Source organism: Heptranchias perlo, chromosome 25 (assembly GCF_035084215.1).
Source record: "Heptranchias perlo isolate sHepPer1 chromosome 25, sHepPer1.hap1, whole genome shotgun sequence".
NCBI classification, from domain to species: Eukaryota; Metazoa; Chordata; class Chondrichthyes; order Hexanchiformes; family Hexanchidae; genus Heptranchias; species Heptranchias perlo.
The window spans coordinates 20,160,633-20,175,376 of record NC_090349.1 but is presented as its reverse complement, the minus strand read 5'-3'; the positions used below and the strand labels follow the sequence as shown (position 1 = coordinate 20,175,376).

The 14,744-nt window shown below is 39.4% G+C and overlaps 1 protein-coding gene across 2 annotated transcripts in view; it reads right to left on the bottom strand.

Annotated features, from left to right (window-relative positions):
- rbm19 (RNA binding motif protein 19) overlaps positions 1–14,529 on the bottom strand; it is a 243,022-nt gene extending 228,493 nt beyond the window's left edge. For both annotated transcript variants that reach the window (XM_068005707.1, XM_068005708.1), the window contains exons 1-8: positions 14,392–14,529; positions 11,545–11,727; positions 7,313–7,441; positions 4,429–4,467; positions 4,132–4,321; positions 3,283–3,551; positions 2,679–2,753; positions 2,133–2,211 (exon numbers count right to left, since the gene is read on the bottom strand). In XM_068005707.1, coding sequence (XP_067861808.1) covers positions 2,133–2,211; positions 2,679–2,753; positions 3,283–3,551; positions 4,132–4,321; positions 4,429–4,467; positions 7,313–7,441; positions 11,545–11,727; positions 14,392–14,427 — 1,000 coding nt within the window. In that variant the 5' untranslated portion in view covers positions 14,428–14,529. The remainder of the gene's footprint in view (positions 1–2,132; positions 2,212–2,678; positions 2,754–3,282; positions 3,552–4,131; positions 4,322–4,428; positions 4,468–7,312; positions 7,442–11,544; positions 11,728–14,391) is intronic.
- Between the last annotated feature and the right edge of the window lie 215 nt (positions 14,530–14,744).

The following is a 14,744-nucleotide window of genomic DNA, read 5'->3' as shown; positions in this document are numbered from 1 at the left end:
ATGGAGTTAGGTCATAGATCAGCCATGATCTCATCGAATGGTGGAACAGGTTCGAAGGGCTAAATGGCCTACTCCTGTTCCTATCTTCCTATGTTCCTGTCAGCATCAGAGAACCAAAACACTGCAGCAAGGCAGTACCTTCAAGACTAGAAAGGAGAAAAGCAAGCAGCTTGTGGCTGCTGATGGACTTCACGTTGCCTGGGAAATAAAGTCAGATTGCAGACTCAACTTGCCTGATGTAAAATGACTGCTCCAGCAAGGTAGCAGAGTAATACGCTGCTTGCAATTTGAACACATACACACACACAATTTTTAACGGACAGATCATTTATGATGACATAAAATCAGCAACTGTACCAATAGTGACAACTGAGGCTTGTAACTAGTTTGGGTTCTTTAATCTAAAAACATGTGGTATTAACTGATTGCAATTTTGTCTCCCACTCCCATATAAAATGGAATGTAGTAAAAGAAAACAAATTTCAAAATACAATAATTATTTGCCCAACAGTTGCTGAGCAGGATTCTTTTTACTGTTCATAGAATCAGAAGGCGGCCATTCGGCCCATCGTGTCCGTGCTGGCCAAAAAAAAAAAGCTATCCAGCTTAATCCCACTTTCGAGCATTCGGTCTGTAGCCCTGTAGGTTTACAGCACTTCAAGTGCACATCCAAGTATTTTTAAAAATGAGTTGAGGGTTTCTGCCTCTACCACCCTTTCAGGCAATGTGTTCCAGACCGCTACCACCCTCTGGGTGAAAAATAAATTCTCTTCAGCTCCCCTCTAATCCGTCTACCAATTACTTTTAACCTATGCCCCCGGTCAATGACCCCTCTGCTAAGGGAAATAGGTCCTTCTTATCCACTCTATCTAGACCCCTCAATTAAATCACTCCTCAGCCTCCTCTGTTACAATGAAAACCTCAGCCTATCCAATCTTTCCTCATAACTAAAATTCTCTAGTACTAGCAATATCCTCGTAAATCTCCTCTGTACCCTCTCAAGTACAATCACATTTTTCCTGTAATGTGGTGACCAGAACAGAACACAGTACTCAAGCTGTGGCCTAACTAGTGTTTTATACAGTTCTAGCATAACCTCCATGCTCTTATATTCTACACCTCGGCTAATAAAGGAAAATATCCCGTGTGCCTTCTTAACCACCTTATCTACCTGTCCTGCTACCTTCAGGGATCTGTGGACATGCACTCCAAGATCCCTTTGTTCCTCTACACCTCTCAGTATCCTCCCATTTATTGTGTATTCCTTTTCCTTGTTTGCCCTCCCCAAATTCATTACCTCACACTTCTCCAGATTGAATTCCATTTGCCACTTTTCTGCCCACTTGACCAGTCCATTGATATCTTCCTGCAGTCTACAACTTTCCTCCTCACTATCAACCACAAGGCCAATTTTTGTATCATCTGCAAACTTCTTAATCATGCCCCTTATTTAGGTCTAAATCATTAACATATACCACAAGAAGCAAGGGACCTAGTACTGAACCCTGTGGAACCCCACTGGAAACAGCCTTTCAGTTACAAGAACACCCGTTGACCATTACCATTTGCTTCTTGCCTCTGAGCCAATTTTGGATCTAACTTGCCACTTTCCCTGGAATCCCATGGGCTTTTACTTTTCTGACCAGTCTGCCATGTGGGACCTGATCAAAGACCTTGTTAAAATCCATGTAGACTACATCAAATTCGCTACCCTCATCGACCCTCCTGGTTACCTCCTCAAAAAATTCAATCAAGTTAATCAGACATGACCTTCCCTGTTGTCATGCTATTCAGTGAAATTTCATTAATGGAAATAAAGTTATTTCTGTGGAGTTCAACAAAAATGGACATCAAACTCTACATAACATACATTCAACAATACAGACTAAATCAACAAAATAGTTTGCCGTTTTCCATTGTACAATAAGCTGGTATTAAAATACAAGATAATTAGCGGGTTTCATTGCATATGTAACACATAAATATTGAAACATTTAAGATTCCTAATGACGCAAAAAATGGAATTCAATACAAAAACTTTATTCCTTATTTGTCAGACGGATACAAAAATGCACCATCACTCCCCAAAACAAATACTTTATAAAAGAAAACTTGAAGAATTAGTTACAAACCTGTTGTGTTACCATTTGCGTTTTTGACAATTCGGATTGCCACAGGTTTCATAGGAACAAAGAATTCTCTTACTTGCTTCTGAAGAGAGATGAGTACACAATATGAATGTACAGAAAAACTCAGTCCTTGTATAGGACTAATACTCTGGATTTAACTTTAAGGTTCAATTAATTCACATTTTAAGCTTCCAAATTCAAATTTTATCAAAATGAATGAAGGCTGTGTTTTTTCACACTCACGATCAATAAAAAAACATTTTATCAATATATAAAGCAGTAAATATTACAGGCTCATTCAGCAAAGCTTCTTCTTTTAACCAGATTAAGACACTGTTCACGTGATCTGTGAATACATCAACGGTTGCCCACAATGCCATTAAACAAAACCTCAGATGAAATTTATCACCGTCTATGCACAATGTAGGAAGAAATTACTCAACTTTGCATAGAAACATTTTTTTCCTCTGCTTAACACTGAAAAAGCAAACTCACACAAGGGATTATGTGTCAATGCAATAGAAAACACAAATCTCATCTGATCAGTACCTCTTTCACACTGAAGGGAGCCCCCCGCAGCTTCAAAGTATGCAGTGTAGTAGGTTCATTTTGCTGATTTTGATTCTGAAATTATAAATTATTGATCAAAGTAAAGAGTGAGAGATCTATTAATGTCCCATTTCATTTTTCATGATGTATTCACATTTTTGTTTGGACACAGTAGCACATTTTACTGATGCATAAAGTTGGGATCAAACATATAACGTAAGGTTAGTCAGCTTAAAAGATCAGCCAAATAATACAGAATTCCTCATGTTTGATAATAGATAAGAAAAATATTTAAAATTAAAGAAAATTTGTAACTGGGTTCTTTAAAATACTTGGTGAATAAGTCTATCTTCTAAATTCCTAGAATTATCTAATCGCTACAGATTTTATTTTTTGAGATGTTTACAATTATGCAAATACCTAGTTTTTAAATAAGGCAATATACACAGAGACCCACTAGGATGTCAAACAAATGGCATAATTATTATTGGGAAAAGGACCTTGGAGATCCTAATAGTGTCTGAACAAAAATAAGTTATATTAAAAAAGTTATATTTGATAGCATCAAGAACTACTACCAAACTTCAATGAAAAAAATACAAACCTGTAGTTCTTTTTTCTTCCCACATGCCAGTGGCGATTTCTCTAGTTTGCTATCCTGTTTTTTTTCCTCACTTTCATAATCGCTATCTTTACGTAACAGCGCATGTCCTTCAGTGGATGACTTTAGCTTATTTTCTTCATCAGTCTCAAATTCTTCATCACCACTTTGAGATTTCTTATCTTCAGCCTTAACTACTTTTGATCTTAAGTAGTCCATGTCAGATACTTCTTTTTCCAATGCAACATTTTCCTGTGCTTGCTTTTGTTCACCTGGAAGTGAAAAGGTACTTGTAATGTGCAAACTTTTTAAAAATCAGGTGACTTCCTTCCATACTGTGGTCAATGCCACTTTATTGCTGTAAGGGGGTTATGCAAATCCCAGACCAAGACTCGTTCCATTCAACAGAGAAAATGCTTAACTGCCACTCACAGTCTTCCCATGGGATGACAATCTGCCAACTCATTATGTAGATAATCACTGATTAAGTCCTTGTACTTTAGGTACAAAGTGATCACAACCCTATTTACATTCTTCTGCCCCTTTCCTGGGTTAATATTCCCGAGTAAAGTGACTTCACTTGGCAACTAACAGAACTAGCCAGAGACAATTAACTAAAGACACACTGAGAAAAGGGGATGGATCAGCTTCAAAACTGTTTAAAACCTGACCTCTGATGTACAGTTAATAACCAACTTACATTGGGTATAAATAAAAATACAAAATGTTGATTACATGAAAATCTGAAGGAAAAATGTTAGCCTATAAACAATATGGTTCACAGGCTATAAAACCACAAACTTTAAAAATAGGACATGCATACTGCAGTACAACAAAATCTAATGTATTCACTTTTTGTTCCTTTGATATCTTCCTCCTCCTCACTCAGTTCTTCAGATTCCTCTGAATCAAAGTTCAGATAATCATCCATCTTCCTTGCCTCTTCTTTCTTTGCAGGTAAAGTATCATTAGTCCAGGTCGGTGCATTGCAACGGCTCTGGTGTACAGCCAGAAATTCCTCAAACTCATTATCTTCCTTCAGCTTTGAAAAAAATTAAGCCAAGTCACATTTCCAGCACGAGAGTTGCATACAAGTTAATATGGATCAAGAATCAATATATTTAAAGACAAATTCAAAATTCTACTCACATGTTCTAGCTCTTCAATGACAAGTTTCTTTTTTCTATCCTGCAATGGCAAATTTGAAAGTTTTAAGTGTACTTTTCCTTAATGCACTTTTCAGCTGATTACAAAGGCAAATCAGGAGTTAGAAACCCTAAACCTAATTGTACTAGCTCTTAAACCACAGGCACTATTTTGTCCTTAAAACAGGCCAGACTAGAAATGACCTACCTCAAAATATTGCAATACTCAGATTCTGCCACTAGATGTCATTAGAACTCTTACACAGAATTCAAACACTATCAGATAGAAAAGTACATGTGCTGGAATAGTTTATTCCATCAGGTTCTTGACTAGTACACCAAGAAAAGACTTCACTTCCGGTCATCCTACACCCAGTGAAATAAGTTTGTACATTAGGAGCATAAAAACAAAAGTTTAAACTTCTTGCTGATCCCAGTAATTTTCAACTATTTGACAAAGGAATCCAATCGTGGAAGATTTCCTACAGAACCACAGAAGCTTACAGCTCTGAAAGGGTCATTCGGCCCACGTCTGTGCCAGCACCTGGTTAAAGCAATTCAAAACTAATCCTACTGCCTCGCTCTCTCCACATAGCCTATATCGTCCTCTGTTTCAAATGTTTATCCAATTTTCCCTTAAAAAATGCAATTGTCTTTACCTCAATCATTCCCTGTGGCAAAGCATGCCATGCTCCAACAACACTGTGTAGAGGTTTTCCTCCAAAATTTTTCCCCATTTCTCTTTGTACTCATTTAAAATAGATGACCCCTCATTACTGACTCCCCAACGAGAGGAAATAGTATTTCCCTATTGGTTATATCAATAAACTTCATAATTTTAAAAGCCTCTATTAAATCTTCCTTTAGCTTTCTCTGCTTCAGTGAAAATAGTTGCATTATCTCAAGTCACTCCTCATAAGTATAGTTTTCCATCTCTGGCATCACCCTGGTGAATCTATGCTGATTGCTCTCTATGGCTTTAACGACCTTTAAATAATGGGGTTCCCAAAACTGTACAGAGAACTCTAACTGTGGCTTAACCAATGTTTTGTTTAAATTCATCAGTACATCTTTACTCTTGTATTCTGTGGGCCAGATTTTGCTGAAAAAATAACGGCACATGGACGATGCACACTGTTATTAAAGCGCAAATCAGCCAGCAACTTGTAGCGAGGAAGAGTTATCCCGTGAACCATCAAGTTGCTAGCTGATTTGCACTGCTCCGCTGTTAGCTTTGCAAAAACTGCATCTCGCCCTTAACCTCCCTGTGATTTTCATGAAGTTGCTGTATTTGCACATTAATTGACCATTTAACGCGCCACAGCTGTAATTAACAGCTCAAGTACCCTAACGATGTGATAATTGTTAATAACTGCGATTCAACCTCTCTTGCCCAGAAAGTAAACAATTGTGTGAGTCTCATTCCTTCAAGTTGTGAATTATTTTAATTTCAAAAATGTCAAATTTTACATTTAAAATGTTCTTACCTTTCCTGTGTCACTTTTTTCTCTTTCTTATCTCCAATATTTCTTTCCCTCTTTATTTCTCTTTCTGTACCTGATTTGACATTGAATTCACCCCCCTTCTCAGTCCTTTGGTTCTCAATCCTTAAATCTCATTGGTTAAGGAGATACACTAAGGTTCCAGATGCCCCGTTGCCCTCGCTACGCAGTTATCAGCTCGTTTTTCCAGCAACTGTGAGCAGAAATTTTTAAAACCTAAATGTGCACGAGTGAGTCTAACAGGGCATGCCGCGAGATGTGGACAATGGCACTCAAGCCTGCTGGGTTACAGGGGCTTTTTTCTGTTTTAGAAGGATTTTCGCTACCATGAATGGTTAGAGTGTTTTAACACAACACATACAATAACTGTCATGCGGTTCGCATAATTCTTCTGTATTTGGAGATCAGTGGAACATTTAGATACTAAAAACAAATCATAGTAGTTAGAGAGATGCTACAGTACTCTTCTGAATACTGCACACCACACAACTTACAATAATTTCACAATAATGTGAAAATGGATAAAGTTCAAAAACTATACAAAATAACTAGATTTAAAGAAAAAATATAAACTTTTCATTTTTTTCCAAAATGAAAGTAACTTATATTAAAAAGTCAGGAAAATAGTTAGCCCATTATATAACCCTTTACGTTGAGACAAAATTAAAACTATAATACGGCAAGACATTAATGTAGACCCAATTGCTATTAAGAATTTAGCTAATAGGCATCACATTCTGCAACATGAAAAAGTTGAGTCGTTTTATAGAATCTCATTGGTTAAGGAGATACGCTGTTTGTCCCGTATGATAAAGTAAAGATCTCTCCCACCCATCAGTTTCTTTTCAGAGTTTTAAGTATTATTTGGAAGGTTTCTATTCTTAACAGCGGAATTCTCTATATGAACAACCTCTATCTCTCCTAAGCATATCGGTTTTCTTACCAGTCTACTTTGTGAAGTATTAAGACCAAACCTGGGATGATCCATCTTCTTTGCACTGCGCACGTGGAAGTCATAAAGCAATTCCAGTATAACTTTGCTCAAGAATGAAAGCAGATTACTATTAAAGCAACACAGCCAAATACTCTAGTATGATATAAGTCTTGCACTATCAACAATGAACTCATTTCAAATAGCCATTTCTTATTGGCAATCGATACGTTATATATGCCAGACATACCCTACTTTATGCGCAAAAAGATGCATAGGATAGTGGAATGGCATACTTATTGAGAACACAGTAATTCATCACACCAAATGATTTGAATGCTTTAAAGTTTATTAAAAACTTAGCAATAAGTCAATTTCTAGCTGAGTCATTTGTGCCTATTTTATTGTCATTGACGTTTACTAGGGATTGGACTTTTAAAATAAATATCATTTACCTTCTTTCCCTCAATTTGACATTTTTGTTCTTTTGACGTTTTTGGATTTTGCCCAGTTGAATTTTTCTGCGAGTGCTTGCTCCATGGTCTGGACAATCCTGGATCCCCAAATGATTTACAAAACTCCACCTATAATACACAGTACATCTATCAGTGTTAGCTCAAAGTTATAGGAGTAAAACGTTACCGTCACACCCGTTGACAGCAAGTTTGAAACCTAGCAGAGGCCACATTCCCACTGAAGTTACAAATGGTATGTAAAAAATTCTGGCAGAGCTCCCATCTGTTTGCTTCAAGAACACATTCCACAAGTATATAATGCCTGCCCCCACCATGTGTGCACAACCAGACATACAACCCCATGTCCCATATATGACAAACTGGGTAGCCAATTAACAGAATTTATGTAATTATTCTTCTTTCTTAATTAATTTTTATAATTACTTCTTTCATACAGGATACTATGAAAGAAAAAGTACTGTGTTTTCTTTTGTACTGAGCAATTGCCTTAAAAAGGGAAAGGAAGTGTAGGGTGAGTACGACTGTCCAAAGTTTGTATAGAAGGTAGGAGTGGTTTACTGAGGTTGAGGGTTTCTGAGTGGCTCAGGCCTGTTTGAAGTCACAGCAGGACATCCTCTTTGGCAGGGAGAGAAACTCTTCTCATGGGTCTCCACATCGGCAAGGAAATGTAAGATTCTTTTAACATCATTCTAAGTAATTTAAGGTGACACTATAATTTTGTTCTATAAAAAGGGGAGTACTTTGAACAAAAACATACTACTAGACTTTCCTTGCTTTTAATACATTGGAATTACAAACATATAAAAGAGGGACAGAAAAAGACCAGCAGGCCCATCCAGCCTACCGCATTCAGTCATGTTGCAACTAAGACTCATGACCTTCAATGCTCCTTATCCACCCAACAACCATGGAATCTTCTGGGAGAAGCAAAAAAAAAATTTTTTTTTAAAAACCTTCGGCCAATTTCAGGGAAAAAGGAATTCCAATCGCCAAAGGCAATCAAAAACAGGTTTGGAGAGATAACAGTGACAACAAGGTACAACACCCAACATCCCACCTACCTTTTGTTCACCTTGATATCAGCTTCCGCCAGGAGCTCTTCCACCATTCTTTTGAACATCTGGAGCAAGTCTGCACTCTTAGTAAAAGTTTATATCTTATTCCAAAGGTCTACGACCTTCAGCGAAAAGAAAAAAACCCCCATATCTAATCTTGTTCTATGATTACGTAATTTATATGCATGTCCCATCGTTCCCCCCAATCTATCAAATTGAAATAATCTATCCACATGGATACTGTCTAGTCCCTTTGTCATTTTAAATACTTTAGTCAAACCACCCTGAAGCTTATGCTTTTTTTAAATACAAAGGAGTAAAACAGTGTAGGTTTTAATCTAGCATGCATCCTCTGAATCCTTTCCATGGACTCTATATCTCCCACTATGTGACAGGACCAGAACTGGACATAGTATTCTCGATGAGGTCTAACCGAGGTCTTGTAATAGGACGTTATGGTGTTATCTGTTCCATCTCTTCAAAGCTCATTAATTCAACAGTTTGTGTAAATACATTATGAAAAACAAAGTTCGTACAAACTTCAATCAAAACATAGTTATGCACGACTTCTGTTTTTGTCCAAAAGATACATGGGCGCCCCCTCACTTGGGGAAACAGGGACGCCCCCTCACTTGGGGAAACAGGGACACAAGAAATAATACTCTGCCCCACCTTTGTGTGTTTGTGATGAAGAATTTCCAAACATTACATTGTTCACAGAAAAAAGGATCTCTCTGTAACAGTTTGATTCTACCCTGCCATTTGTTCTGGACCTCCAATCAGAAAGCCACAAACTACTCACTAAACAAAGAATTTCACATATACAGGCAAAACATTAAATAAAGACCAGTAGATAGCCCTCAGTGTAACTCACAAGTAGTCCAGGACTTGTAATGAAACTTACCGAGGTCCCATGCGACAAGATAATATAACTGCCTTATTCGAGATGAAAATATTGCACATCTTAATTAATGGTAATAAAAGATACAGGCCTCAGAGATTTGAAATACTGTTTGCCTACCATTTCATCACACTTGCTTAAAATGAAAATAACTGTTTCTCCTAGTCTCCCCAAAACTTTTATTCCCAATTATTTACATCCCATGGTGAATTTGCAATATTTAACATGCAAGCTCTTTGTTTGTTTATTCTTCCCCCTCCTTCCCTGAAACCTTTATATAAAAAAAACTTGTTTACATGATTAAAATATATCTTTATCTCCATCTTGCTTCCCACAGTGCAGTTTTAGTTCTTGCTGAAGCCTTTGTTGGTGTCGTATTCTTCAAGTAGCCGAGGTGGTCGAAGCCATGCCCACCAATAATGGGGCAAAGAATGGGGTGAGAATGTACAAGAGGCCAGAGTCAGAGAGATGGAGAGTTATGGGGTTGGGGGGGGTTGTAGGGCTGGACAAAGTTACAGAGATGGGAGGTGCAAGATCATGAAGCGATTTAAACACAAGAGTAATGAAGTCTTGCTACAATTGTATAGGGCCTTCGTGAGACCACACCTGGAGTACTGCGTACAGTTTTGGTCTCCTTATCTAAGGAAGGATATACTTGCCGAAGGTTCACTAAATTGATTCCTGGGATGAGAGGGTTGTCCTATGAGGAGAGATTGAGTTGATTGGGCCTATACTATCTGGAGTTTAGAAGAATGAGAGGTGACCTCATTGAAACATATAAAATTCTAAGAGGGTTTGACAGGGTAGATGCTGACAGGCTGTTTCCCCTAACTGGAGAGTCTAGAACTAGGGGGCATAGACTCAGGATAAGAGGTTGGCCATTTAAGACTGAGATGGAGAGGAATTTCTTCACTGAGGATTGTGAATCCTTGGAATTCTCTACCCCAGAGGGCTGTAGATGCTCAGTCGCTGAGCATATTCAAGGCTGAGATCGATAGCTTTTTGGAATCTAAGGGAATCAAGGTATATGGGGGATCGGGCGGGAAAGTGGAGTTGAGGTTGAAGATCAGGCATGATCTTACTGAATGGCGGAGCAGACTCGAGGGGCCATACGGCCTACTCCTGCTCCTATTTCTTGTGTTCTCTTATAAAAATTTTAAATTTGAGTTGAAGGACCAAGAGGCACCAGAGGGCAGCAAGGGTGGGATGATGAGTGAACACGGCCAGGTGTGGGATAGGATACAGGTAGGAGAGTTTTTGATTCGCTAAATTTTACAGAGGGTGGAAGATGGGAGGCCAACCATGAGGGCATTGGAATAATTGAGTCTGGAGATGACAAAAGCATGGATGAGGGTTTTAGCAGAAGATCTCACATACATAACTCTTTTAGAAAAACACTATTTTTCATCAAAACTATGTACAGCAGCCTCTATCATACTAATATAGGCCACTGAAAATAGGGTGCAGGAGGGGGGGGAGGGGAGAGGGGACTTTGACAGGGCTATCGAAGCTAAGATGTCCTGAATAGATTGTGATTGTGATGTTGATTAATTACATGTTAAGTGTTTCACTGTTTTTCCTCAGATGCTGTTAGTGAACAGCTTGAATGATGACTTCTTCATAATTCAAGCAGAGCTAGATAAACACAGCCAAATTCCCAGCATGCAGTGGTGTACGGCATTTTGAGGATGGTACATCTTTTCAAAGAAGCTTTTTTTAAGCGAAGTCACGTAGTGCATAACTATGGACAAAATGCACCAATGGTGTCATATTTCTACATAAATGTAAGTTGTTGTATGAATGTTACTACATATGAAGGGGGTCAACACAACAAATCAAACTTAAGAGAAAAAGAAATCTCGTGTTTTAAAATGTGAAACTGATTCAATAGTAAACAAAGAATTCTTTCTCTAAATGAATCTTGAAGAAAAATAAGTCAAACCAAGTAACATACCAACTAAAAAGCAAGTATATTAAAAATGCAGATCAACTGTGGTGAGAAAAATGTTGTGATCTGCTGGCACATTGCTGGTATTTATCAGGATTGCATTATACTAGTATGTTTTTGTAATACAGTTTGTGAATATCCACTTCCACAGCAGTGTATCTTCAGCAACACTGCACCATAAACACCTTCATCAAGGATTGAGAGGCCTTATGAGATATCGAACCAGTAAAACTACAACATCCAATGAATCATTTTTATGGTAGAATATAGCCTTTAAAATAAATTGATACTGCCTAATAATACTTACAGCAATTCTGGAAGTGTCTATGTAGCTCTTATTGAAGTGTTTTAAAGCAGCTTGTGCTTCTTCTTCCATTTTGAAGCCAACAAACCCAAATTTTCGAAATTTTCCATCCTTTGTGAACTTTAGTATACAGTCTGTTAATGTTCCAAAGGCGCCAAACAGAGTTTTAAAACGTTCGTCTTTCATCTGGAAAATGGAAAAGTATCAACATATAAACAACCAAGGTTCAAGTTAAGGTGTACCTTTGCATACTGATACTCTAGCTTTCCCTTAAATGCATCAATGCTATTCGCCTCAACTACTCCTTGCGATAGCGAGTTTCACATTCTTCTCACTCACTGGGTAAGGAAGTTCCTCCTGAATTCCCTAATGAATATTTTGGTGACTATCTTATATTTATAGCCCCTAGTTTTTTGGACTCCACCACAAGTGGAAACATTTTCTCTACATCTACCCTATCAAACCCTTTCATAATCTAGATCAGGTCACCTCTCAGCCTTCTCTTTTCTCGAGAAAAGAGCCCCAGCCTGTTCAACCTCTTAAGTATATCCTCTCAGTTCGGGTATCATCCCTGTAAATCTTTTTTGCACCTTCTCCAGTTCCTCTATATCCTTTTTATAATATGGAGACTGGAACTGTGCACAGTATCCTTAGATTAAATAAAACTCTGATGAGATCACACATCAAAAGTTACATTCTCTTGTGATTACACTATTTACTAATAAAAGGATTCAAAGGCGTAACAAAATGGTTCCAGGATTTAGATTAGAGTCAAAAGAATAAGGAAGCTCAATCTGTTTTCACTGGAATGAAGGTTAACATGGATTTAAGCTTTTACTATTGCATATTACATTCAACACTATAGAAACAGAGAAAATAGGAGCAAGAATATGCCATTCAACCCTTCGAGCCTGCTCCGCCATTCAATATGATCATGGCTGATCCTCTATCTCAATACCATATTCCCACTCTATCGCCCCATACCCCTTGATGCCTTCTGGTCTAGAAATCTATCTATCGCCTTCTTAAATATATTTAGTGACTTGGCCTCCACAGCCTTCTGTGGTAGAGAATTCCACAGGTTCACCACCCTCAGTGAAGAAATTTCTAATTTCCGTCCTAAATGTCCTATCCCATATCCTGGGACTGTGATCCCTCGTTCTAGACCCCCCCTCCCCCCCCAGCCAGGGGAAACATCTTTCCTGCATCCAGTCTGTCTAGCCCTGTCAGAATTTTATACGTTTCAATGAGATCCCCTCTCATTCTTCTAAACTCGAGTGAATACAGGCCTAGTCGACCCAATCTCTCCTCACACGACAGTCCTGCCATCCCAGGAATCAGTCTGGTGAACCTTCACTGCACTCCCTCTATGGCAAGTATAGCCTTTCTTAGGTAAGGAGACCAAAACTGCACATAATACTCCAGGTGTGGTCTACTAAGGCCCTGTATAACTGCAGTAAGACATCCTTGCTCCTATACTCAAATCCTCTTGCAATGAAGGCCAACATACCATTTGCCTTCCTGACTGCTTGCTGCACCTGCATGTTTGATTTCAGTGACTGGTGTATAAGGACATCCAGGTTCCTTTGTACATCAACATTTCTCAATCTATCACCATTTAAATAATACTCTACCTTTCTGTTTTTCCTTCTGAAGTGGATAACTTCACATTTATCAACATTATACTGCATCTGCCATATATTTGCCCACTCACTCAACTTGATTGCCTTGAAGCCTCTTTGCATCCTCCTCACAATTCACAATCCCACCTAGTTTTGTGTTGTCAGCAAACTTGGAAATATTAGATCTGATTCCATCATCCAAATCATTGAAAAATATTGTGAATAGCTGGGGCCCAAGCACTGATCCTTGCGGTACCCCACTGGTCACCACCAATAATACGCTAATGAGCTATGGCACAAAATAGTAAAATGTAGGCTTACAGTCACAATTACCCATTGGGCAAGTTCTAGATCGCATTTGGATCACCACAAGTTTCACTTGGGCTGCCCCACTGACACCACCAATTTAAGCACATTGCAGAGTTAGAACAACATGACACAATGAACCAGCAGCACTCGGACAGGAACTCGCACTTGGTCCTTCAATTGTAAACAATTTTACAACACCAAGTTATAGTCCAACAAATTTATTTTAAATTCCACAAGCTTTCGGAGGCTTCCTCCTTCCTCAGGTGAATGGTGTGGAAATGGTTTTCCACACCATTCACCTGAGGAAGGAGGAAGCCTCCGAAAGCTTGTGGAATTTAAAATAAATTTGTTGGACTATAACTTGGTGTTGTAAAATTGTTTACAATTGTCAACCCCAGTCCATCACCGGCATCTCCACATCTTGGTCCTTCAACACAGCGAGTTGTGGAAAGCAAGTGCGGGGTGCTATAACATGGGAATACTGCAGTTCATACCTTGCAGATTTTTTAACTCTGCAAAGTACACTGTATATTTAATTCCTTCCAGTAAGGGCTAAAAAAATGTTTTTCTTCAGTTTTAGGGTACGCATATTGCGCATGCAAGAAGTGTGGAATTAGGAACTGAATATAAGTTACATTACTACAAAACCTCAACACCCAACCCCGCCGGGCCGGGCTCAACACCCACCCCACCGGGGCAGGGCAGCCCAGCCCGACATCGGTCGCTTGGCCTGGGCTGTGCGGCTCGGACCCTTCGCGGTTTCATTGTCCTAATGGGGGCCCTGGAACCAAAGTCTCATCGGTTCCCCCCCCCCGGCGCCATCGCTCCCTGCCGACCACCTGCTGCAACGCTCAGTCACTGGCGCTAAAAGTGAGCCCGTGTCGCCCGGCCTGAGCTGAGCTGAGCTGAGAGGACCCACCCCGCTCGGGAGGTTCTTCACAATGAGCCGGGACATCCCGCCGGGCCGCTCTCCCCGTGTCTCGAGCACTCGGTAACCGTCAGACCAGCCGCGAGCCGCCGGCACCAACCGTCCGTGCACACGCGAAAATCACCTCCCACAACCACGCGCGGGTCGCAGTACGGCAAGCTGCGAAGGACAAGGCATTTCTGCACACTCTTCACTTCAAAACGGCAAACTGTCCTGTCAACAGTGTTTGGAAATGTCCCCCCCTCAAGCCAGAATATTAGCCTGTACTCAACACTTGCCCCCGCTGACTAGATGCTCTGCACACGATAGTATTCAACACATTAAATCAAGGTACAGCACTTACT